The 24,562-nt window shown below is 43.6% G+C and overlaps 1 protein-coding gene across 1 annotated transcript in view; it reads left to right on the top strand.

Moving 5' to 3' along the window:
• The first annotated feature begins 488 nt into the window (after positions 1-488).
• The window catches only part of TRHR (thyrotropin releasing hormone receptor), a 60,543-nt gene continuing 36,469 nt past the window's right edge, over positions 489-24,562 (top strand). Inside the window, exons 1-2 of the mRNA XM_075582458.1 lie at positions 489-923; positions 1,515-2,383. Coding sequence (XP_075438573.1) covers positions 1,595-2,383 — 789 coding nt within the window. The 5' untranslated portion in view covers positions 489-923; positions 1,515-1,594. The remainder of the gene's footprint in view (positions 924-1,514; positions 2,384-24,562) is intronic.

The following is a 24,562-nucleotide window of genomic DNA, read 5'->3' as shown; positions in this document are numbered from 1 at the left end:
AGGGAAGTATGTAAGTTTGTAAGTACGCCTCTCCTCTCTCATCTCTCGCTCAACTAAAAACTACATGCAACAACAATTCTCCCATTTCAGAAATTGTGCTTTTTTTCCTGGAGACAAAAGGCTACAGCTTTCATGCAAATCTTTTCCTAAAATGTGTAATACCACGAAGAAAAATTATATTATGAGAAACATCATATTTATCGTAGGTTATATTATGTGATCAGATGCTTTCATTTTACTTATTTTGCCATTGATACTCATTTGACTGGTAAATGTTGAAGTTGGAGAAGGGGTGGGGGGGGTTTGAGGAGGGAGCAGTCTCACATCACTATCAGACGTTTGCCAATGGGGTTTGTTTCCTTTGGATCCTATGGTGATCAAATATATCACAGTGCTTTTTAAGATCTGCTATAAAGCCACCTTGCATCAGATAGCTGCTGCTGCTGCTGCTGCTGCTGCTGCTGCTGCTGCCGCTGCTTAACAGAGAGCTAAAGGGTGATTTTTTTTCAATCCCTTCAGTTTGAGACGACTGGTGCAAGTAGAGGATGGAACACAACTAAACTGTTGCTGTGAGATTCCTCCTAGCTAATATTTTAACTGGCGTGTGTACAGTACGTTCCAAACTCTAATTTCAACTGATGTTTTACTATATTTTCTGTGTTTTGCTGTACACCTGATGCTTAATGAAAAAGAAAATTTTATCTGCAAACATATGAATACCTAAAAAAAAAAAAAAAAAATATGTTATGTACAGCAGCTCCCTGTAATGTCACGCTAATGACATGATGCTCTCCAAGGAGGAATGCGCTACTGCTGACCTGTTGTAGAGTGACCTGCTGTAGAATTCACACTCAGGTGTAGCTACCAGGAAGTCTTCTCTCCATTCACAATTTCTGAAACAGGAACATTTTTCACAGGAAAAGGTAAGAAAAACGCATTTTACACTTCACTGGGAAAAGGAGCCATTAGTAGTGTAATTTAAAATATGATCTCAGCAGATCTGTAAACTTTGTCCCCCTTTTTTTGTTTGTTTTTTTGATGTCTGGGTTACAGGATTATGATGTGATCTATTATCTTACAGATCATCATTACTGAAAGTTAGATATTTTGCAAGTCATGATAACGTTTTGTTTAATCAACATAAAAATGCTTTTACTTTTTGCCAGATAAACCAGTATGACTTTTACAATATTACACTATTTTTTATTTTTTTTAAAGAGACACCATTTCATTTGAATGTATACACCATTTGTGTAAAGTATTAACTAATTATAGATTTGATTTGATTGGTTACAGTGTAATATAATGTGCAACATACTGTACATTTATAAGTGAAATCTGAAATTATATTTAACAATCCATTAATTGAATACATATCATATCATATATTGTAACGGCAAAGTCTAACTTCAGCAATTGTTTACCAAGCATAACAAACATTACTATTTCACATAGTGTTACAGAGTTCTGTTAAAATATAATTGAGATCTACTATTATTTACTCTTTCCCACAGGAAGAGAATTGATTAAAGAACATCACAAAGTTTGTACAGAGGATGTTCTTCTTTTATAAAGCAGTTCTGCCACTGTGAATATGGATAACAGGACTTTTACTGAGCCGAATAGGACAATGCTCCAGGACAGAGAATGGGATGGTCTAGAGTATCAAGTGGTCACTATGTTCTTGGTAGTTCTAATCTGTGGACTGGGCATTGTGGGCAATATGATGGTGGTTCTGGTGGTTCTGAGGACTAAACATATGAGAACCCCAACCAACTGTTATCTGGTGAGCCTTGCAATAGCAGATCTCATGGTCTTGGTGGCAGCGGGTCTTCCCAATATCACCGACAGTGTATATGGCTCATGGGTCTATGGATATGTTGGATGCCTCTGCATTACTTACCTCCAGTACCTGGGCATCAATGCTTCATCGTGTTCAATTACTGCATTCACAATTGAAAGATACCTTGCAATATGCCACCCTATCAAGGCACAGTTTCTTTGCACAATTTCCAGAGCCAAAAAGATAATTGTATTTGTCTGGGCTTTCACATCTCTTTATTGTATGATGTGGTTTTTCTTGCTTGACCTGAACACAACCATATACAAAGATGCCACTGTTGTGAACTGTGGTTATAAGGTGCCAAGAAGTTACTACTCTCCAATCTACTTAATAGATTTTGGCATATTTTATGCTGTACCCATGACTTTGGCAACAGTCCTCTATGGGCTCATTGCCCGAATTTTATTCTTGAATCCTATCCCGTTAGACCCTAAGGAAAACTCAAAGACCTGGAGAAATGATTCAACTCATCAAAATAAGACTTATAACTCCAAGATGTCCAGTAGATGTTCCAATAGCACCATATCTTCTAGGAGACAGGTAAAAACATTATAGTAACTACAGTATGTCAGCATAGCTTGTTTTCAGATATTCCTTGTGTTTGCAGTATTAGCTATACAGTATAATTCATTTTTCATGCTTGTAAAGTAATGTGAATAACTGCTTAATGTTATATTATATAGGACTAGAAATAGCAATTTAGAGGCACATACAGTATGAGAATTTTTAAATGTATCAACATTTTGGTCCTCATTGTGGAGTATTATGATCCTGAGTTATAATGTAGGATAAAATAATTATTCCCTTTAGATTACTGTATTTATCTTTCAGCAATTGGGCAATTGTAACAAAATATAGTATGTACTGTATTATTTCTACTAGTGTTCAATTCAAATTGGAACATATGCCAGACAAGATTCAGTTTAAAATTATACCTATTTCACATTTACATACAGTAGCACATATTGGTCATGAACCTGAGATTTCACAGACTGCGTGTTTATTTTCCAAAAACGACTCCTGCTGTCACATTATGCTTCATCCTGAATTTCCCTTTTTTTGATCATGTGTGCAATGTGTTATACCAAGGGAATTAAGCAATTGCATACTGTAGCCACCACAAATGGTACAGTATATTTACCTGAACAATTCCAGAATAGTAGTCTAAATGTTATTGCATTTTAGAAACCTATTCGAATGAGACACAACACATTCAATACTTTGGGACATGGGTGCAAGCACAGTTAATTATGCTTAGTTTCTGTTATTGTATTGTATTGTATGTCTTTATTTATATAGCGCCAAAAGAACACTCAGCGCTTAACAAAGAATACAGTACAGGGAATTATAATAATACAATAAGTGCAGCAAAATCAGACAATAGGAAAGGAAATCCCTGCCCTGAAGAACTTACAATCTAAGAGTTTTGATGGGGAACTTACAGAGACAGTAGATGAGGGAATAAGTGCTGTAGATGGTAGTGCTTGGTGACAATGGGTGGTAGAAGTGACTGAGTGTGGGACAGTAACCATGAGTGCAGGCTATTGGGATGCTTGATTTGTGGGACAAGATTTAAGTTTATAACAACAATCTCCCCCCATGCCCCCCAAATACATACAAAAAAAATTGTGATTTTCAATAGTAACCCATTTCTAAATTGCTACCAGAAGAAAAAGCAGTACAAAAATATAGCTGGAAGCAACAAACAAAACCATGATATAAAGGGGGGGGGGGGGGGGACTCAGTATACATTGGGTCATATTTACTAGAACACAGTGTGGCCCATTCATTTGAATTTGTAAGGTACTGTACCTTATGGCACCATAAAAGTGTCTTATGGCACAGGTGTCTTATTGCACAGGGGTCTATGTTTTAATGTACTGCTGCGGCCGAGTTTATTCGAGCATTTGCCCGTTCTCGGCCGCAGCAGTAGCCTGGCGCGCGCCGGAGGGTGACGGGCGCGCGCCGAAGCAGCGGAAGAGCGCCCTCCGATCGGGGCGCTCTCCCTCCCGCTGCCGGGTCCGCCGGGTCCCCCGGAACCCCCTGCCGCCGTCCCCCACATCGCGGGACACCAGGGCTCCCTCGGGGAGCCCTGGACGCGCGTGCAGGGGGCGCAGGCTCCCGATGACGCGTGACCGCCGAGGGGCGGCCACTAGCAAGCCGGGAAATCTCCCGGCTTGCGGATCTGGCCGATGAGCAATAAAGTGTGTCGGTAGTGTAGAACAGTGTGTTTAGACTGACTGCTCTGTGTTTGGAGCAGAGTTTCTGCATACAGTATGTAAGAACAGTTTCTTACATCTGATGCAGAATGTTACACTTGCACCACTTCAGATGAGGATTTTTTGGGGGCCAAATAAACAGCAAAAGGAATTGAGCACAGATTATAATCTGTAAATCCTCCCTCTGACACTCCCCAAACTTCAAACTAGGGTATATCTGTCAAAATTGGAATAAAATGCATTGATACATTTGTATGTACAAAATACCCCAGTTTTGCTCCAAAATTGCCTTGGTGCATAGACCCCATAGGTTAGTAAATATGGTCCTTAATCTTTGTCATTACACTGGTTAATGTAAGAGTTCCCTGTTTATTTTTCAGTTCTATCATTGATGGATATTTCTTCAGCCCTAGGTTAGAGGGCAGGGGACTTAGGGTCAGCTTTGGGAGGAGCTATCTAATACTGTAAATGCTACGCTGAAGGATGCACTGACATATTAGTCTCCTGCTTCAACCTTTTTCCCACAGAAAAGATGGAAATCTGGAAAGATACAGTAGACAATATGTGTAGGGAAAGAATCCTCCATGCTTCTGTCTTCTATCTTGTAATGGTTTCCAATCTCATTCCCAAGCCAACCAGCTGGGAATCAGAGAAACAGACTGTGGAGACATTTCAATATGGTTTTTCTTTACGAATGTGTATTCAGCAAGCTCTAAACCTGGGGTGGGCAACTCCAGTCCTCAAGGGCCCCCAACAGGTCAGGTTTTCAGAATATCCTTGCGTCAGCACAGGTGGCTCAATCACTGGCTCAGTCTTTGACTGATTAACTGATTGAGCCACCTGTGCTGAAGCAAGAATATCCTGAAAAACTGACCTGTTGGTATTGTATTGTATTGTATGTCTTTATTTATATAGCGCCATTAATGTACATAGCGCTTCACAGTAGTAATACATGTGGTAATCAAATAAATAACAGATAATATAAATAACAGATCATGGGAATAAGTGCTTTAGACATAAAAGTAACATTAAGGAAGAGGAGTCCCTGCCCCGAGGAGCTTACAGTCTAATTGGTAGGTAGGGAGAACGTACAGAGACAGTAGGAGGGAGTTCTGGTAAGTGCATCTGCAGGGAGCCAAGCTTTATGTATCATGTGTTCAGAATATCCACAGTGCTATTCATATGCTTCTTTAAGCAAGTGTGTCTTAAGGTGGGTCTTAAAGGTGGATAGAGAGGGTGCAAGTCGGGTACTGAGGGGAAGGGCATTCCAGAGGTGTGGGGCAGTCAGTGAAAAAGGTTTAAGGCGGGAGAGGGCTTTAGATACACAGGGGATAGAAAGAAGACATCCTTGAGAAGAACGCAAGAGTCTGGATGGTGCATAACGAGAAATTAGGGCAGAGATGTAAGGAGGGGCAGAAGAGTGTAAAGCTTTAAAAGTGAGGCGAAGAATGGAGTGTGAGATGCGGGATTTGATCGGAAGCCAGGAGAGGGATTTCATGAGGGGAGATGCTGAGACAGATCTAGGAAAGAGTAGAGTGATCTGGCAGCAGCGTTTAATATAGATTGTAGGGGAGTCAGGTGAGAGGCAGGAAGGCCGGACAGCAGGAGGTTACAGTAATCAAGACGGGAGAGAATGGGGCCTGAGTCAAAGTTTTAGCAGTCGAGCAACAGAGGAAAGGGCGTACCTTTGTTATATTGCGGAGCAAAAAGCGACAGGTTTTAGAAATGTTTTGAATGTGAGGGGCGAATGTGAGAGAGGAGTCGAGTGTGACCCCTACGCAGCGTGCTTGGGCTACTGGGTGAATGATCGTAGTTCCAACAGTAATGTGGAAGGAGGTAGTAGGGCCAGGTTTGGGAGGACGTATGAGGAGCTCTGTTTTAGCCATGTTGAGTTTAAGGCGGCGGAGGGCCATCCAGGATGATATAGCAGAGAGACATTCAGAAACTTTGGTTTGTACAGCAGGTGTAAGGTCGGGTGTTGAAAAGTATATTTGTGTGTCGTCAGCATAGAGGTGATAATTAAACCCAAAAGATGTTATTAGGTCACCTAGAGAGAGTGTGTACTGAGAAAAGAGAAGAGGTCCCAGGACAGAGCCCTGGGGTACCCCCACAGAGAGATCAATAGAGGAGGAGGAGTTGTTAGCAGAAGAGACACTGAAAGTACGATGGGAGAGGTAGGATGAGATCCTGGATAGAGCTTTTTTCCGAATACCAATAGAATGGAGAGTGTGAAGGAGAAGAAGGTGGTCCACGGTGTCAAATGCTGCAGAGAGGTCGAGTAATATGAGCAGAGTGTAATGACCTCTGTCTTTGGCAGCATGGAGGTCGCCAGTTATTTTAGTGAGGGCTGTTTCCGTGGAGTGAGCAGTGCAGAAGCCAGATTGTAGAGGGTCTAGGAGAGAATAAGTGTTGAGAAAATGGAGCAAGCGAGTCGGTGTTGGCGAGTGTTGGTGTCCCTTGAGTACTGCAGTTGCTCACCCCTGGTCTAGACTAGGGGTGTGCAAAGTGGGGGGCGCTAGATTTTCCTGGGGGGGGGGTGCAGCTGTTACAGTGGCCCCACGTATCCCCGAAGGCATTTAAAATAAATGCCGGGGATCGCGTGAGGCCTCTGTAACTTATCTTACCTAGGTTCCAACTACGTGTCTCCATGGCCAGAGCTGTGCGCGGGGAGGGGGGGGGGTGTGAGCCGGAGGGGAGAGGAGAAAGAGGGGCGCATGACGGTAAGTTTGCGCACCCCAGGTCTAGACTAATCAAAGCCCTGTAAACGGCACACAGGGACTATATCACGGGACTTTCGCTGCAGCCGATCCACCTCTTGTGAAGTACACAGAATCCCATGCACCCATGCAGACATGCGAATGGTAAAGTATACCAACCACTGTGAATTTTCTAATAAATGCCCAATAACCCAGTCAAATTTACAGTAGCTGCAACTTTGAACTGCTTCATTGTTTCCAAATTTCTGTCTGATTCCTTAAACGTTTGCATTGTTTAACCCACGGAAATAGTTTTTGTTGTATTAAACAACAATCCTCTCTGAAATTGCAGTTAGGGCGACATTCATAAATCCTAAGCTTAACATTTACTACAGAAACATACATTTTGACCGAAGATAAGAACCACGGCCTCCCTAGTCTGCCCATGTTCCCACCTCCTGTAAAACGTCAGCTGTTTGACTATTCTGTTCAACAGCAGGATTTCTTAGTTTGAGCTAATGATGCTGCAAAATGTTTTGATTATTAGTTTGATTTATTACAGAAAAAAAGAAAAAGCTACACTCAACATGGTCTATGATCATAATAATACATTTTATTTAAGACATAGCCTTAAAATACACTATAGTTACTGTAGCCATGTATCCCCTGGGCTACTAATCTGCCCTAACTAACACATAAGCCCTGGTACCAGTGCAGGCAGTGTTAGGTTCAAATCTATGCCCTTGCTGCTGCTGCAGTAGTAAACAACTCCCTTGAGTGACAGGGGGGGTGTACCTAAGGCATGTGTACTGCCCTATCAGGGGCTAAGACCTAGAACTCTCCCCTGGGTACAAAAGGGGCTGCAGATCCAAATTTAGAGAGTTCACCTTCCTCAGGGAAGAGAGAGAGATCCCTCCCAAACGGGAGGGAACAACTACCCTATACTCCACCAGGGAGCATGGGAGTCAGGGATAGACCTTTGGGGCCTCAAGTCCTGGGGGTTGAGTCCAGGGACCAGAAGAAAGGCATTTTTGATGTGTACAGCTGTACTCAATAAAGACCAGTTGCTGCTTTAATACTCCTGCCTGTGACTGCAGTTTATCAGGGGGAGTGCAAGATGGTTTTCCTGCAGGGACTGCACCCAGCACTGATGGGGCCTGCTGGGAATGGAGGCGCTGCACCCAGAACGAGATGTGAGCTCTATATCAAAAAGCCTGTCCTGTCTTCCCCACTACCATCAGCGGACACTCAACAAATCTGTAAGCCTCACAAGTACAGCACAACGAGAGTAAAGGTAACAGTGAAATCTCCCAGGGGTTACATTTGCAGGCACTGCTGAGATTATAATCAGGACAGGCTTTTGCAGTAAGAGAAAGGAGGTACTCTCCTGTTATGGCAAATTAGAGGGCCCATGTGTGTAGTTTCAATAGGGGACCTTTTGGGATCTTGAGGACTGGGTTTCCCGCTAGATGGATCTACAACGTGGACCCCTTCTCTAAGTAAGCAGGCAGGCATCCTAGAAGGGACTCCTGACGGTCAGGAGGCCAAGACCTCTGTTTGAGGAGCTGCCGCTATACTATGGTAGTCTCCACAGAGGGGCTAATGTGCAGTTCTAAGTACTAAGAAGTGGTGTGGGATAGTGTCCCAAGGGCTACAACCAAGGGAACTACAGCTTGCACCGTGCCCTACTAAGGATTGATGTGTAGGGCACTTGGAGCGGGTGTTTTGTGATCCTGACGACCCAGAAACATCGGAAGGGGACAATAGCATCACGGTCCAAACAGAGGATATTCACAGTATGGCGGATAGAGTCCGAGGAGGGGCGCATGACCTCAGGCAGCCTAGACCTCCGTTTGAGGAACTACAGCAATTACTAAAGCGGTCCCCAGCAAAGGGAGCCTGAGTGTGCTATATCTGGACTGTCCAAAAATGGGAGGACTACGTGGCGAAGTTTGCAAGATGCAAGCTTTTCTATTGCAAAATTGTGCAGGGCTTGGCGTGAAGTGAAGCTGCACCCTGAAATTTGCTTAGTTCAGCGCGAAACTGAAGCCCCGCCCACAGTAAGGGCTGGGCTCGAAAGCCGAAGCCGTGCCCATCTATAATGTGCCTGTACTCCTGGATCCACCAGGGTGATGAGGCAAGTGATTTTGGTGTTGCCACTAGGGGCGTGGCCGGACGTGAGCTACAGTGCCCTCAGTTGCATGTGGTGAGGCCAAGGAGCAGGAGCAAGAGCTAGGTACAACTGTTCCCGTTTAACATCCCTATTATGGCAGAGTGTGCGATCTCCCAATATACACTGTCAGGAGGCTTCCTGTTAGTGAGAATAAATGGGGAAAGCTTTCTACAACGTATTTGCCCCAGCTGCGATTGCGCAGGCAGAGACATGAGCCTGGAGTCGAGATGTAAAAGATGCAGGACTCCTCACCTTGAGCCCAAGGTGTTGCTACCACCCATACCGGGACAGATGGAGGATGCAGCCTATCTGCAGGTGTGCAGATTGGACAGCAGAATCGGGAGCAGATGCTCCAAGGGAATCGTGTGTTCCTGTTCAAGACCCTACAAGAGACTTACCTGGTGATATGACCGCCCGGGAGGAGGCTTAGGCACTTCCGCTGGTGGTATAGGAGCGGGACTGCTGCCTGCAAGCCGCTGCCAGCGATACCGAGGTGTCCCAGTCATCTTCCCCAGGGGGTGTGTCCAACGTTGCCGTGGAACCAGGCAAGATGGAAGGCCCCATCACGATGCTCCGGCCGGAGTGTCGTGTCCTTATTGCCGGAGAGGTAATCCCTGTCAGCCGGAATGAGCGGGAGCGGCGTCCTGGATCCGCAACGTCATCAGAGGTAACCACGCCCGAGTGGAGGACTTCCAGAGGACCCGGAGGATCTTAGCGAGGCGTCGGAGCTGCCTGCTCCCGTCCAGGAGTTGACATCAGCCCAGCAGAGCGGTGAGAAGACATCCCCACTACCATTACCAGACACCCAGCAATCCTGTAAGCCTCACTGGTACAGCACAACGTGCGTACAGGTATCAGTGAAATCTCCCAGAGGGTGGGGGAATACATGGGTTACATTACATACAAATGAAGCAAACCTTATTGTCTTCTGTTCCACTGCAACCCACATTCAGGTGAACGTGGTGGTCATTAGAGATGGGCACATTTAAATCCGCACAAATTGGCCAGTTCCTTTCAGCCGTGGAAATTCCACGGATTAGTCTCAAAAAGTAAAATCCGACATTTTGTTCTATCACTGAAAATACAAGCGACAAATTGCAATTCCTTGGTCATAGTTTTAACAATACGAAATGAGGGGGAGGAGGAATATCCCCTTAAACCTCCCTCCAAATAAAAAAAAAATTGAGAGAGACAGAGACTTTCAAATGAAGTGGTGTCTCCAGTTGTATATATATCCCTAAAAGGGCTCTCCAAATAAATGAGAGAGATGTGTGTGCTGAAAAAGGAACACACCTGAGGTACCCTGGGAGATATGCTAATGAATATGGAAAGTATATTTAAGCGAGTCACATACCACACTTCATAAAAGGCTGTCCATAAGAACTATACTGAGCCAATGGCACCTAATGACTTGACTGATGTCAGACCCAACAGGACTAGAACCCACCACCACTGCTATTCTGGGTATCAGCTCCAACAGTGTGAGCTAGTCTGCTCATCTCTAGTGGTCATGGCACTGGGGGGATTAATACCAGGGGTCCCATACCTCCTGCCGCGCAATCACAGCACCGCTGACTTTTGCTAATTTGACCATGGCACAGGGGACAGTGAGTCTTGTTACATCTGTAGTTATTAACATTCATTTTACAATACAAAGAAAATACATTATGAACTATAGTAATACAGTTGTAAGTGCCTCAATGCAAACAGATAGGATAAAATTTTATTTGCATGTTAATTTATATTGATCAATTAAAGTGCAATCCCACATAGTCATACAGTTGAATTTTATAGGGGCATCTGAATAGGGAAGTGCTTGTCAATCAAGTGCTTTCTTTGCCTTTATTCAGCCCTGTCCTTATCAGAGAACTAATAAAGTTAGGGGGAGGTGGGCTCTGACTGTAGACGCACTTGATAAATACACAGGAACATCACACAAAAGTGAGTAGCCAAAGGAAATCAAATTCCTTTAAAAATTAATATAGGTGTCATATTTGGTTATAAATAGTTTTCATTGACCAGATGAGTCCCCTTAAAAATGTCACTGGATTTTGTTCACTTTGGTCCTAGGAGGGATTGGCAATTTAAAATATAGTGGTGGAATCAGGGCCCGCAGACAGATTTCCCAGAGCCCAGGACAAGAGTTACGATCGGGGTCCTCTGTCTCTGCGGTCTTGGGAGCCCCAGCAATTCACACCTCGAAAGCCCCCTCTATTCCCCCCTATTTCCATGTGTTTCTCTCCCCTCTTTCTCACTCCCTCTCTTCCTCACTCACTCGCCCCCTCTCACTCTCCCCCTCCATCAATTACCCCAATCTCACTCAATCCCCCCTCCTCACACTCATTCCTTCCCCGCCACCTCCCATGTATTACTGTCCCATCCGTCTCACTCATACTGCCTCACCCCCTCTCTACTCTCACTTTCCCCCTCCTCCCTGAATTACCCGACTCTCACTCAATCCTCCCTCACATGCATTCCCTCCCCACCCCTCCCCGTACACACACAATTCCCCTCACAAAATACATACAAAAAAAATCTCCACCCCCAAATATATACAAACCCTTCCACCCCCCAAATACATACAACACCCCCTCCCCAAATACATTCACCCCCATCCATATACATACAAACAAAACACTCCCCCCTGCAAATACATACAAAAAAAACCTCCTCACCCCCACAATTACATACAACCCCCCCCCCCCCCCCACTGCATTTAAAGAAAAAAAACACCAAATAAATACAAATGTACCTACCATGGGGATGGTCTCAGACCTCTGTTGTTCTGGCCCTCCCCTCAACTTCTTTGCCCGGCTGCTGGTCCCCTGGAGTGGGCCTCCCTCACTGACTGTCCCACTCCGAAGCCACTGAATCCTACGTGCGTCAAGCCTCTCTCTCATGCCGGTGCACAACGGAATCTAGGCCCAGCTTGCTTCCGGTATGCGCCAATATCATAGAGGGCTGCGCGCCAGCATCAGAGGCTTGGCGTGGAATAGTCAGTGAGGGAGGCCCACAGCTGGGGGAGAGCCGGGCCCTCCAGCAACGAGAGGACCAGCAGCCGGACAAAGAAGATGGGGGGAGAGCCAGGGCAGCTGACACCGGTGAGGAAAAGTTTACTATACATAGTTAACTAGAGCAGATGTGGGTACAAGGATTCTTCTTGATGTTGTGTTTTTAAGAGAAATCAGGGGAAAACATTGAAAAGCAGTGGACAAATGATTTAAATCAAAATCTTCTTGTTATGTGCATTAAACTTTGATTTTTGCCATAGAAAGTCATCCAAAAACCGGATGCAGTAAAAATCTGAAATGTTCACCACATTAATTTAGAATTACCTATAAAGATAGAACTCTACAAAGCATCGCATTTTATTTGCATGCACTTCCACATCAAAGTTGTCTTATTTGATGACATTTAGCTTTCTCAACCGAGTGATAGCGTATTTAACCTATTCCACTCAGGGCGAGGATCAAACACGCTGTATTTGAAGTAGTTGCATAGTTTTGCATATGTCTGCATGTTTTTTGCATATATAATCCTCTCCCTGTATCTCACTCCTTCTCTTTCCTTCCCTATCTCTCTAGGAGAGGCAAATTCTCTGCATAAGACATGCAATCTCATAATGTATTGAACAGCATGTAAAAACCAACATGTGTGAGATGTCTTCAATTGCATGTTAAACAGATTTGCTCTGCCGGAACCAATATAAGGCATAAAATGCCGTTTCCATATGGTTTACACTATGCGAGAACTCTTCAATTAATACAAGATGTGTTTCGTTTTTAAATATGCATTTCTACATGCAACGCCAATTTAATTACTGTATTAGCCCTAAGGACATTCGCTTCAGAAAGAAACAATTATTGCCTTTCATTTCTGTTGATAAATATATTGACATGGTGTCAATACCTAAGTATTATACTTGGTCATTATAGGGAACATTCCCTTTGCATAGCATCAATAGCATTAATAGCACTCTTAATAAACACTTGTGCAGATTTAGCCAGACTTAATGTTTTCGGTGACAAAAAAACAGCGCACAACACTCATAGTGTAATAAAGTTTAGTAAAAAAACGATATTCAAACAAATGGGGTAGGTAAGCTGTGTGTATCAAATCAAAAGATAAAAGGCATTTAATGTATCAAGACATGTTACCAACACTGGAACCAGTCCGGTCAGGGAATTCTCGTCATCCGATCACCTGATGTGGATCTTCAAAGGATGTCTCCGTCTCCGAGGTAGGTGGCCCCACACAAAAGAGCTCAAGGAATCCTCAGTACAAATATGTCGGAAGTGTCCCAGTCCACAGAAGCAGCCCCCGTTATGCAGGGAATTAATCCTCTCCGGAAATACAGGTAAGGTAAAGCCGCTAGGATGTGTAACAGCACTTCACCATACGGTGTCACTACCAGCGTCACCCGGTGTTGCGCGTATCAAGCGGATAAACCAAACTAGCTGGAGGTTACAGTCCCAGTGAGGAGCAGGCAGCCACGGCACACTGAACTTCAGCCAAAAGAAGCCGGCAGACCTCGTCAAAGGAAAATTACGTCAAGGGACGGAGATGTGAGTACTCATTGTAAAAAGAGCCACACGTCCATGATATTGACTGCACGGCTATACTTTTTAGTACCTAAAGTCAGTTCATCAATCAAAATAGCAGCAATAAAATCCTACTCATTTCGTAACTATAAAAACACTACTTCATCAGAGAATAATTATTGCAGAGTGCTCCGGTGGGTTAAATACCCACTTATCCTCACGGATTGGACAGACACGTGGGTATGTCATACCAATCAGGTAGTTGCTGAGTATAACATCACAGCTGCAAATATATTTACAACCGTAAGGAAGCAGCACATAATATACATATAATAATAATAAACAAAAACAATTTAATGCATAGTAAAAATTATATAATAACGGGGCACTATGAAGCAGACTACAGACTAGGCCACTTTGATCGAATTTTGTACATAAACTTGTGATTTAAGGAGTGTCTATAGTAAAAGGAAGTGAGAAATCACTTATTGAAAGATCACCTGTATAATAGAATACATAAAATTCAGCATTTTTGTGCATGAATTGTTTCTGTCCTGGAACAGGATTGTATATTCTCTGTGTATTTTTTCTGCTCTCAGGCTGCCAGTTCTCCCCAGGGAAAGTTGCATGTTTTCCCTGTTCTAAGCATCCAGTGCTGCTGTGTAATTGCAACATAGCTGTTACAATATTACCTTTTCTACAGCCACTAGTTAGTTTCCCAGGCAACCTCCCAATGCTCATAGTTTGAGATTGGTTTAGCCCTCTCCCTCCCCCTGCTCTTCTCTGTTAATTAGTATGCCATTTGGGCTTGTTCCTGTCTGGAAAGGGAAGTGTGCTCTCTCTTTTCAACAGCAGACAAAGTGAGTAGACATCTTCCACTGCTCCCGTAGAAAGGGATTCCTTTTTACCTTCCCCTGATAAAAAGAGCAACTTCCTCTCAATTAGGATACTTCTCCTCACAAGAGACATTTCCTACCACAAACTACATGCAAGCACTTTTATATTTCTGTTAACCCCACTCAATAGTTGAAGAAAATAGAAGAACTTTGTGTGCTTTAAAAAGGGGATGAGTTTATGCTACATGGATCTTCTCACATACTACAAGTGAGCTTGAATCCAGAATAGTTTCCCTTTAACTGACAAATAGGGGGCACTGCTCTCATATCAAATAGACTATTAATTACATTCTTACTATATTTGTTGGGGCAAGAAAGAAAACGCACTCATCTGGACTTGTGTAAATAGAGGAAGGACTTTGTATGCTTTAAAAAGGGGATGAGTTTATGCTACATGGATCTTCTCACATGCTACAATTGAATAGTAAAAAGGACACCTTCTGCTTAGGGATTCAGCACAGAAAACTCCAGTTTCTACAGCTATACTGCTGGGAGGCAAGCTGCAGTACAACAGCTTTTCTGGAAGGTCAGATACTGCAATACAGCTTTAAACAGCTATACAAAGCAGGCAGCTTTAAACTGCTATACAGAGCCTACAGCTTTAAAAACAGTTTCTCAGACACAAAAGCTGCAACACTGCCAAACAGATCTGTGCATTATATACAGCTATATCACTCTCCTATCCTGCCTGAGTCCACACTCTGCACAGCTACACAGTGAGGTACAGCCATCACACCCACCCCTGTGCTCCACCCCATGGCAAAGGCTACCAAGGGCCATGCCACCGGACATCCGCCAGGACATGGGCAGAGCCATGGACACCTGTAAGTTCCAGTTATCGCTATGCTGACCGCTGCAGGACACTGACCGGCACCATCTGAGACAGTCATTCATCGCTTATACAGGTAACAGATCGCACGCCATACACGCTGGCTAAAGGCCTACATATACCTGCAGCATGGCAGAACTCAAAACCTCACCAGACCCTCACCAGACACCACACATGAGAGTGACAACTCAGATACCACTCAAGAGAGCGACAACTCAGATGCTGAGGTGCTACACAACTGCAACAGACGCAAGAAAACGCCAGGCCTAAGCGGACAGTTACACTTACACAAAAGGCCCGCAAGAAATATGAAGCCGACATTGACCACACCGCGAAAAGTTAGAGAAGACCTGGGAAAAACTGGACTTGAAATGTGTAATTTTACAAGCATTGGCAATTATGATAAGCAATTTGAGCAGGCAATAACTCAATTAAGGCATAACCACTCGTGCTACCGAGTGCTGTCAGAGACATATATCCCCTACTTGACCAGGACTAATACCAGGGAAAGACTGCATGATTGAGACTTGCAGAGTAATATTAACCTGACACATGACAGCCATGTGCGGAACGCTATCGCGGAAGCCGAGAGTAGGAGTAAGGACCGTGCACTGGAGACCGCATCACAGTGCTCCAGCGCATCCATTCATTCATCAAGTTCATAAAAATCAGCGCGATCCAACGTGCCTAGCGCAAGCACGAAAGCTAAGAAGGCACGAGCCATCGCAGAGGCTGCTCATGCTAGGGCTGATAATGGTCAGAAAGAGGCAGCCATAAGGTCAGAGAGAGCATGCATAGAAGAGGAGGAGCAGGCAATCGCCACCGCAGCCGCCGCAGCCACTGACAAGGAAGGCCAAGCTCGCAATACAGGTACGCCCACACAGAGAAACACAGCTCCTCACACTAACCAGCAGCCATCGCACATCCACACCAAGGAAGAGGCGACGCAAGGCCCCTCCCGGCAACCACCTTTGCACCAAGCACACACTCCGCCCATACTGTAGGTCAAAGACACACGATCGACCGCACTCGATCTTACAATCCAACGCTGCAAACACAGACGGCAGACAGGGAACTGTACCAGGACGCGACCGACCACACCCTCCGTAAGACCAACACACCGATGCATCAGGCCTAACAGACATTGGCAAGTACATGATACGGCATGATATGGTGCAAACAGGACTTACCAACTTCAATGACCGCCCTGAGAATTACAGAATATAGAAGTCCACATTCAAGGACACAATCAAGAGTCTGAGCTTCTCTGCAAGGGCAGAACTCGGCCCACTAACCAAATGGCTGGGGAAATAATCTGCGGATCATGCGAAGAGGCTCAGGGAAGCAAACATAAACAACCCCAAGTAGGTTTTGACTTAGTATGGGAGAAGGTAGAGGAGTGCTATGGTAGCCCGAGGCAGTCGAAGATGCACTTTTCAAGAGAGTCGACAACTTCCCCAGAATTACGGTCAAAGACTATTCAAAGTTACGAGAGCTCGGAGATCTGCTGCAGGAATTGGAGTCTTCAAGAGCAGACCAATCTCTAGCAGGTCTCAATGTCTTAGACTCTGCTCGTGGAGTGAAACCCATACTGGAGAAGCTACCTAACAACCTCCAAGAAAGATGGACATCGCAAGGTTCAAAATCCAAAAGGGAGAAGCAAGTCGCCTTCCCCCTCTTCTCATTATTCTTGAGCTTTATTCGCGAAGCAGCCTGGATGAAAAATGATCCCAGCTTCACCCTAGGTACACCAACCTCACCCAGCGCAAGCAACCTAAAGAATGAAGGACCAGTGACAAGATATGGTAGCACCAGAACACCTATCTCTGTCCACAGGACAAATATGTCTCCTAAAACGTCTACATGTCCCAATCATTCTACCACTCCAAGGAGGGAAACCGGGGACCCAAACATAGAATGTCCCATACACAAGAAGCCAAACCCACTTGACAAGTGTAATGGGTTTAGGATGAAGCCCATAGAGGAACGCAAGAACTTACTTACAGAGTTTGGAGTTTGCTTCAGGTGCTGCGCTTCCATAACTCATCTATCCAAAGACTGTAAAGAAGCCATCAAATGTGCAGTTTGCACCAGTGACAAGAATGTATCATCTCTCCATCCAGAGGTGCTGTCACTTGACCAACTCAACAACCCTTCCTCCATGGCAAAATATGGCGGGAGGAGGGAGGAGAAAAGTCAACATCTGTCACATCCCAGTGCACCGAGGTTTGCGTAGAAGGACATGACCAAAGGTCATGCTCTAAAATATGCCTTGTCATAGTATACCCCAAGGGACAACCTGAGAGGGCTATTAAGATGTAAGCAATCATCGATGATCAAAGCAACAGATCATTAGTGAAGTCATAGTGAAGTCATAGTTCTTTAGCTTGTTCAACACACAAGACGATGCCTCACCCTACAAACTCAGAAGCTGCACAGGACTGACGGAGACAACAGTGAGGTCTTACTCCTTAGAACCACAAAAACATCTTCACATCAGGGGAATGTTACAATGACCTAGGATGTTCAGTAGTCCAGACGACAAAAGACGATAAGCCAACTTCACCAAGGGAAGAGAAAAATCTCCTGAAGGTGATCAACAACGAGATCGTCCAAGATAAGACAAATAATCGGACATCTCCGCTTCCGCTCCTTCCACCCAGCGGATACCCCCTAACCAAAGGGAAAGGAGTTGAGAAATCCACACAGACCTGTGGCACGATATATGTAGATGTGTGTATGTGTATTTGCGTGTTCTTTTTTAAACAATTTACCATTATCAGCATTTTCTTTATTGTATACTGTGTACAGTATGTGAACATTTGTGTATAACTGACTCATTTCGTAATAAAACCACAAATAGTAACAGTGATATTAAGGAAACTATAATACATATATTAAATATAATTATTATGGATGTGCAACCATAGTTGAGGTTTGATCGAGACTTCTATTAAAGCCCCTTTTTTCAGTTGCTCATGACTCTCTCAGAGCACAATCTGTTCAGTTGTTGTAGAGTTAAAAGTAAACAAAATTAGGTTTGTTAAAAGTTTGGAGCCGACAGTCTAACATGAGATGTTTTAGGCCACTGTAACTTAAAGAGGAAATAATGGATTTGTATGAAATTTGGTGTGGAGTTAGTGGCTTAAGGGTGGTTGGTTTTTAAAAAGATAAGGTGTTTTGGAGTAATTTAAAGTTAATAGATAAAAAAAAATGTCCTGGGTCGCACCATCAACTCCAGACATGTGGGGGAATCTGAAGTCTTCACAGTCCCATCTCTCTCTTCACTCGGCGGGTTCAGACTACAGATCCCCTTTGGATCTAATGGCCAATGGATCCATCCGTACTGCACATCCTCTGCTCCTCACTCTGGGTCTCCTCACTCTGCTCACTCTGTACATCAGGCAATTGGCTCCTGACAGCGATGGGCAGTTACCAAAGTAAGATAGATATGACGGACAGTTACTGAGGTAAAATAGATATGAGCAGTTACTAAAGTAAAAGAGATATAAGGGGGTGTTACCAAGGTGAGATAGGTATGAGTGGCAGTAACTAAAGTAAAGTAGATATGAGAGGGTATTTGCTAAGGTAAAATATATATTAAGGGCAGTTCATGAAGTAAAATAGATGAGGGGCAGTGAGTGAGGTAAAATAGATATGAGGGTGCAGTTACTGAGGCAAAAAAAAGATATTAAGAGTAATTACTGAGGTAAAATAGATGTGAGGGGTCAGTTTTGAGGTAAAATTGATACTTGAAAAGATATGAGGGCAGTTACAGAGGTAAAATTGATGTGAAAGGCAGTTAATGAGGTAAAATAGATATGAAGGGCCGTTACTTAAGTAAAACAGATATAAGGGGGCAGTTACTGAGGCAAAAAAGATATCAAGGACAATTACTGAGGTAAAATAGTTATTAAGTTTCATTACTGGAAATATATATGAGGGGAAGTTACTGAGGTAAAATGGCTATGAGGGGCAGTTACTGAGGTAAGATTGAAATGAGGGGCAGTTACTGAAGTACGATTGATATGATGTTTACATATAGGTTTATCTTCTAGCAGCTTCTTCATGAACCCCAGAACATGAAGACGAGGCAGTCCTGCTTGTGTATGTGTACTGTACACACACACACATATACAGGGGGAGTGAGGGGATATAGTGTGTGTGTGTGTGTGTGTGTGTGTGTGTGTGTGTGTGTGTGTGTGTGTGTGTGTGTGTGTGTGTGTGTGTGTGTGTGTGTGTGTGTGTGTGTGTGTGTGTGTGTGTGTGTGTGTGTGTGTGTGTGTGTGTGTATTGTGATGCCTCCATCACGTTGCGGGATCTTTTGCCCCAGATTAAGGCAGGAAACCTTGAGGCTTGTTGAACAGGGTTTTTATTACGGCACAATACTGCACAATAGTAACTAAACAATAGGCCTACCATTCCCTTTAAGAAAAGAAAATCATAAATGAAACACCTACAGTACTCTTCTTTGGAGACAGACTAAACATTACTCCAGACCTTTCTAACTGGTTGCCTCCAGCTAAGCTGGTTATCAGCCCAAAAACCCACAGTCCAGTTTACAGATATCAAATATCAAAAGTCCTTATCTGATTTGTTGGGGGGGTGGGGCTCAGCCCCATGAGTGTCCAGAAAATCCTTCTGTAGCTCCAATGTCCTGGACGGGACCACCCTTCTTCCACAGCAGTCCTAGGTGACTGCTCCAGCCAGCTCTTCCTAGCCGGGGAGAAGTCTCTCTCTCCCCCCCCTTCTCTGGGGAAAGCAACCTCTGAGTGCTAGTTCTGTGCGCCTTTTAAAACTCCTGTTCCTTCAGGAGTTCTCTGCTACTTAGCTACACCTGTAACTAGCTGCTGGCCAGGAGGAATTTGACTGTTTGCGTCCTGGAACCTACACTTGCTGCACTACTCCAGCAGATATATATATATATATATACACACACACACACACACACACACACACACGCGTGAGGGGATATAATATATATACAAATATATATATATATACGTGATGGGATATAATATATATATACAAATATATATACAGACGGAGTGAGGAAGTTGTCTTGAGCGACAAAATGCATAGGGTGCATCCTATTGGAAAGACTGAGTGGTTTGATCACATTTATTTGAGCTTGGTCCCGCTCCCAAATTTATTGAATTTGAGACACCAATCGCTGTACTTAGAGAGACGTCAACAAGCATGGGAATGTTTCCAACTGAGATCTGTAATGAGTCTGAGCTACCAATTGCTGTCCCTAGGGAGATTACGACACGCGTGGGGAGATCTCAAAACGAGTGTGAGTGTGAGCTACTGGCTGCTGCACCCCCGAGAGATGCTGACAAATGTGGGGAGACCTACAGCTGTGTGAGCACTACCTGTGGGGCCCTCTTATCGAAACAGACCCTGAGTGATCTCAATACATTATTGTGAGAATGAGTTATTGATTGTTGCCCCCTAAGAGACGTAGGCAAGAGTGGAAAGACTCTCTGGATGGAGACATACAACTGGACCAGCTCTATCTATTGGGAATAATTTCCCTGCTTGAATCAGTGAATCATCAACTACATGCGGCATGCTGTTTCTATACCATATATTTTTTTTATTAAAACAGTATTATACCGTGGAGCAAGCACTCCTTTTGCTTAATTTTGCTTTTATTGTCACAGGAGACTAGACAAAATACACCCTTTTACCAGGATCATTTAATTGAGCTAAACGAGTGATGAAATAAATTGTCATTTATTCACTTAAATGGCAAACACACAATATTACACAAAATACAGAAGAAAGACACACTTACTTTGGGAATCTGGGGTAACACAATTACCTTTCCTAGTTGCAAAACAATACAGGCAGATTTTCCTTCAAGTAGCCTCTTCCTGCTGGAGACTTGTAATTGGACACTTAGCCTCTGAGAATCTTAGATGACTTACTCAGAGCTTGGACTTCTTGGAACACACATTGAATCTGAGCAATCTGAGCTGTGTCAGGATTTATAATACCTCTGGGGTTCATTCCCAGAAAACCTGCAGCCCAATTAAAACGCCTGAGCGATCTCCCTAGCAACCAGGCTGAGCCACTCAGTTTCTTGCCAGAACTGTGTAGCCTGGCACTGGGAGCTTCAGCATAGCAACTGGGCATGTGCGACAAACCCCAGCTTCACCCACTTGTCATGCAAGGCCTCCTGCCGGCTCAATGCCGCAAAGTCTGGGAAGGGTGACAGCGTGGCAGGATGGCTTATCCTTTCCCCTCCTTCCTAGCCTGGCACTGGGAGCTTCAGCATAGCAACTGGGCATGTGCGACAAACACCATCTTCACCCACTTGTCATGCAAGGCCTCCTTCCGGCTCGATGCCGCAAAGTCTGGGAAAGGTGACAGCGTGGCAGGATGGCTTATCCTTTCCCCTCCTTCCTAGCCTGGCACTGGGAGCTTCAGCATAGCAACTGGGCATGTGGGACAAACACCAGCTTCACCCACTTGTCATGCAAGGCCTCCTGCCGGCTCAGTGCCACAAAGTCTGGGAATGGGGACAGCGTGCCAGGATGGTTGCTTCCTTTCCCTTCCTTGCTAAAAAATGGTTTAACACTTCCATATCCTGGGTTGCCTCTGAAGCTTAGAGGGCGGAGTAGCCACTCTGTCTCCTATGCAAATGGATTTTTATCCATACTGGATGACCCCCTCTGAACACTACTTTACTAAAAACATAAACCTTGGGACTTTCATATTTAACCCACAGTTCATTCACAGGTTACAGCATATATATGTATTAATGTAAACATTTAATAAAATATACTTTTCCCTGTGTCTGATGTTTTGTGTAAAATTGTATAAGTTTCTCTCTCTAGTGACAGGGATATAATAAGATGAATATACTCCCTCATCCTATAAACCTTATACCTGGCCACACTATAGAAACTAACTTTAATGTTTTACACACAATTCTAGCCCTTATAGCTTTATAACTTACCTGGGCATCTACCTGAGCAACCCCCCTTATACTAGAGACTCTGTGTAGGTTGCAGGGATACATTAACCCCTCATGTCACATTTACCTGTCCCGTCTGTTCTGAAAGTAGAGAAAAAATGGCAGTGCACTGCCAAAAAAGCAGGAGGAGGCTCACAGGTAAAAAAAAGTATTTGTATTCCATAAAAATATCAGGCAGGACCCCTATAGCAGCAGCACAGTTAACACACCTACGCGTTTCAGACCGTGTTCCCTTTATCAAGGTGTTTTACCTGAGAGCCTCCTCCTGCTTTTTTGGCAGTGCACTGCCATTTTTTCTCTACTTTCTCTGTTTATCCTGTTTGGTGGACTGCACGCCATTGGAATACACCGCAATAGGACCACACTGAAGATCATTGAACTTCAACAGTGAGTTACCCTGTGGGTTCTTCTTTACTAAGTCAGCAATTTATGGGACAATGTGTGTACTTATCATTTGTGCCAACGAGCACTAGGTACTAGTCCCCTATCCCTGATATGGGATGCTGTACTGTTATTTATCCATAGAGGTGCGTACCGTATCTGCAGTTGGGTGGCTTTCCCACTTGCCAAATAAATAAACATATTGTATGACATAAGAAAATGGCAAGCAACTTCAGTCTGGAGACTCTCCCTCTAGTCTCCAGGCATCAGCCCAGCTTCCAGGCTCTTATGGCAGCCCAGCTTCCAAGCTCAACACTGCAATGGCTTCGTCAGCCGTTGCAGCTGTGAAACGTGTTGAGCGAGAGCAGTCTGCACCTGAGGGAGAGAGAGAAATGCTCGTTCTTGTGTGCTGTGTTGCACTTTGGTGAAAGATCATCCGGGAGCTGTACCCGGTAGTGTGAGGACTCAACGGAGAGATGCTATCATCTGAGTAATGAGAGGCGGTGAGAGTGAGATGCCTTCGACCCTACCCCAGTCGTTGGCGCTGTTTATGTGCCTTAAAGACCTTACATCTTGTAAGTGTGCATTTCTAAGGGTGTTCATCCTATAAAGAATTTTTGTTTACCGTCTGCACTAGTTAGCCTTCTCTTTTCCACACGGTTCAACATACAGTGTACTGAAAGTTTTGCCACCGTTTTGGAGATGCTTTAATATTATCGGGAAGATGTGACCAGTAGCCCCCAGGCCACATTTTTCAGCCTGTTGAAAACCCATTACACTATATTGTATTTATTTTCTATTTTCTTTTCTAAACCACTGAGTTGCGTTCTCCTGATGTGGAAGAAAATACACTTAAAAAGAACTGTTGGAACATTTCTTGGGAGGGTTTGAGCAGCAACCTGTGCTTAATTATTTACTCACTTTGAATGTATATGCATTCACTTAAAACAAAATGTTGAAATCGCATTTGAAGTACACATTGCTTGATTTCTAAATATTTTACAATTTTGAATGTTTTTAAGCACCTTTTCATTATTTATTCACATACATACAGTATATATATATTTTTTACTGTAACAGTTTGGTTTAAAATAGGAGCGCCCCTTGTAACATTTGTTTTTGCTTTTTTGTTTTACTATATATAAAGTACCTAAGGATTTACAACTTTGCATTTTTAATTGCTGCGGCTAGGGAAGATTGTGAACACCCCCTTATAATACCATGTTTTGCCTTTAGGAAATCCCGCACTGGCTCAATGAGCGTGACCTAAAACGCGAACCCAGAGCTAAAATCTTCAGAATACATGTTTTACATGCCGATCGGTGATTGCACTTGGTAATCTAGGAAATTGCATTGTTTTTTTAAGGATTTTTTCACATTCTTAAATAGCTACTTAACTATAGAGTATTAAGTCAATGAATCACTTTATTTTCATAATAGTAATGAACCATTCATTTATTTTATTTCTAAAATGTTTTTTCAATGAAGTGATACATTGAGACTTACCTCTCGTTTTCAAGTATGTCCTTGGCACAGTTATGATAACAATACATGGTTACTGTACATTAATTGAATAGGGTTATAAATTATATTTACATTTACAGACATTTCATGAACAGTTAAAGATAATACAGTGGTCTGAAAAAGAATGTACACCCTCTTTGAATTCCATGGTTTTACATATCATGACATAATAACAATCATCTGTTCCTTAGCAGGTCTTAAAATGAGGTAAATACAACCTCAGATAAACAACAACACATGACATATTACACCGTGCCATTATTATTTTTTTTAAATAAAGCCAAAATGGAGACGCCATGTGTGAAAAACGAAGTATACCTTATGATTCAATAGCTCGTAGAACCACCTTTAGCAGCAATAACTTGAATGATAGACTAATGCAGTAAAAATCCGGGCATTACTGAAATCCCTGCCCTCTGATTGGTTAGAATTTTTCATTCAGTAATGCCCGGAATTTTTGGCACCCTGCCAACTC

This window comes from Ascaphus truei, chromosome 2 (assembly GCF_040206685.1).
Source record: "Ascaphus truei isolate aAscTru1 chromosome 2, aAscTru1.hap1, whole genome shotgun sequence".
Lineage (NCBI taxonomy): Eukaryota > Metazoa > Chordata > Amphibia > Anura > Ascaphidae > Ascaphus > Ascaphus truei.
Note: the sequence above shows the minus strand (reverse complement) of the source record. Positions and strands in the feature narration are given on the sequence as shown.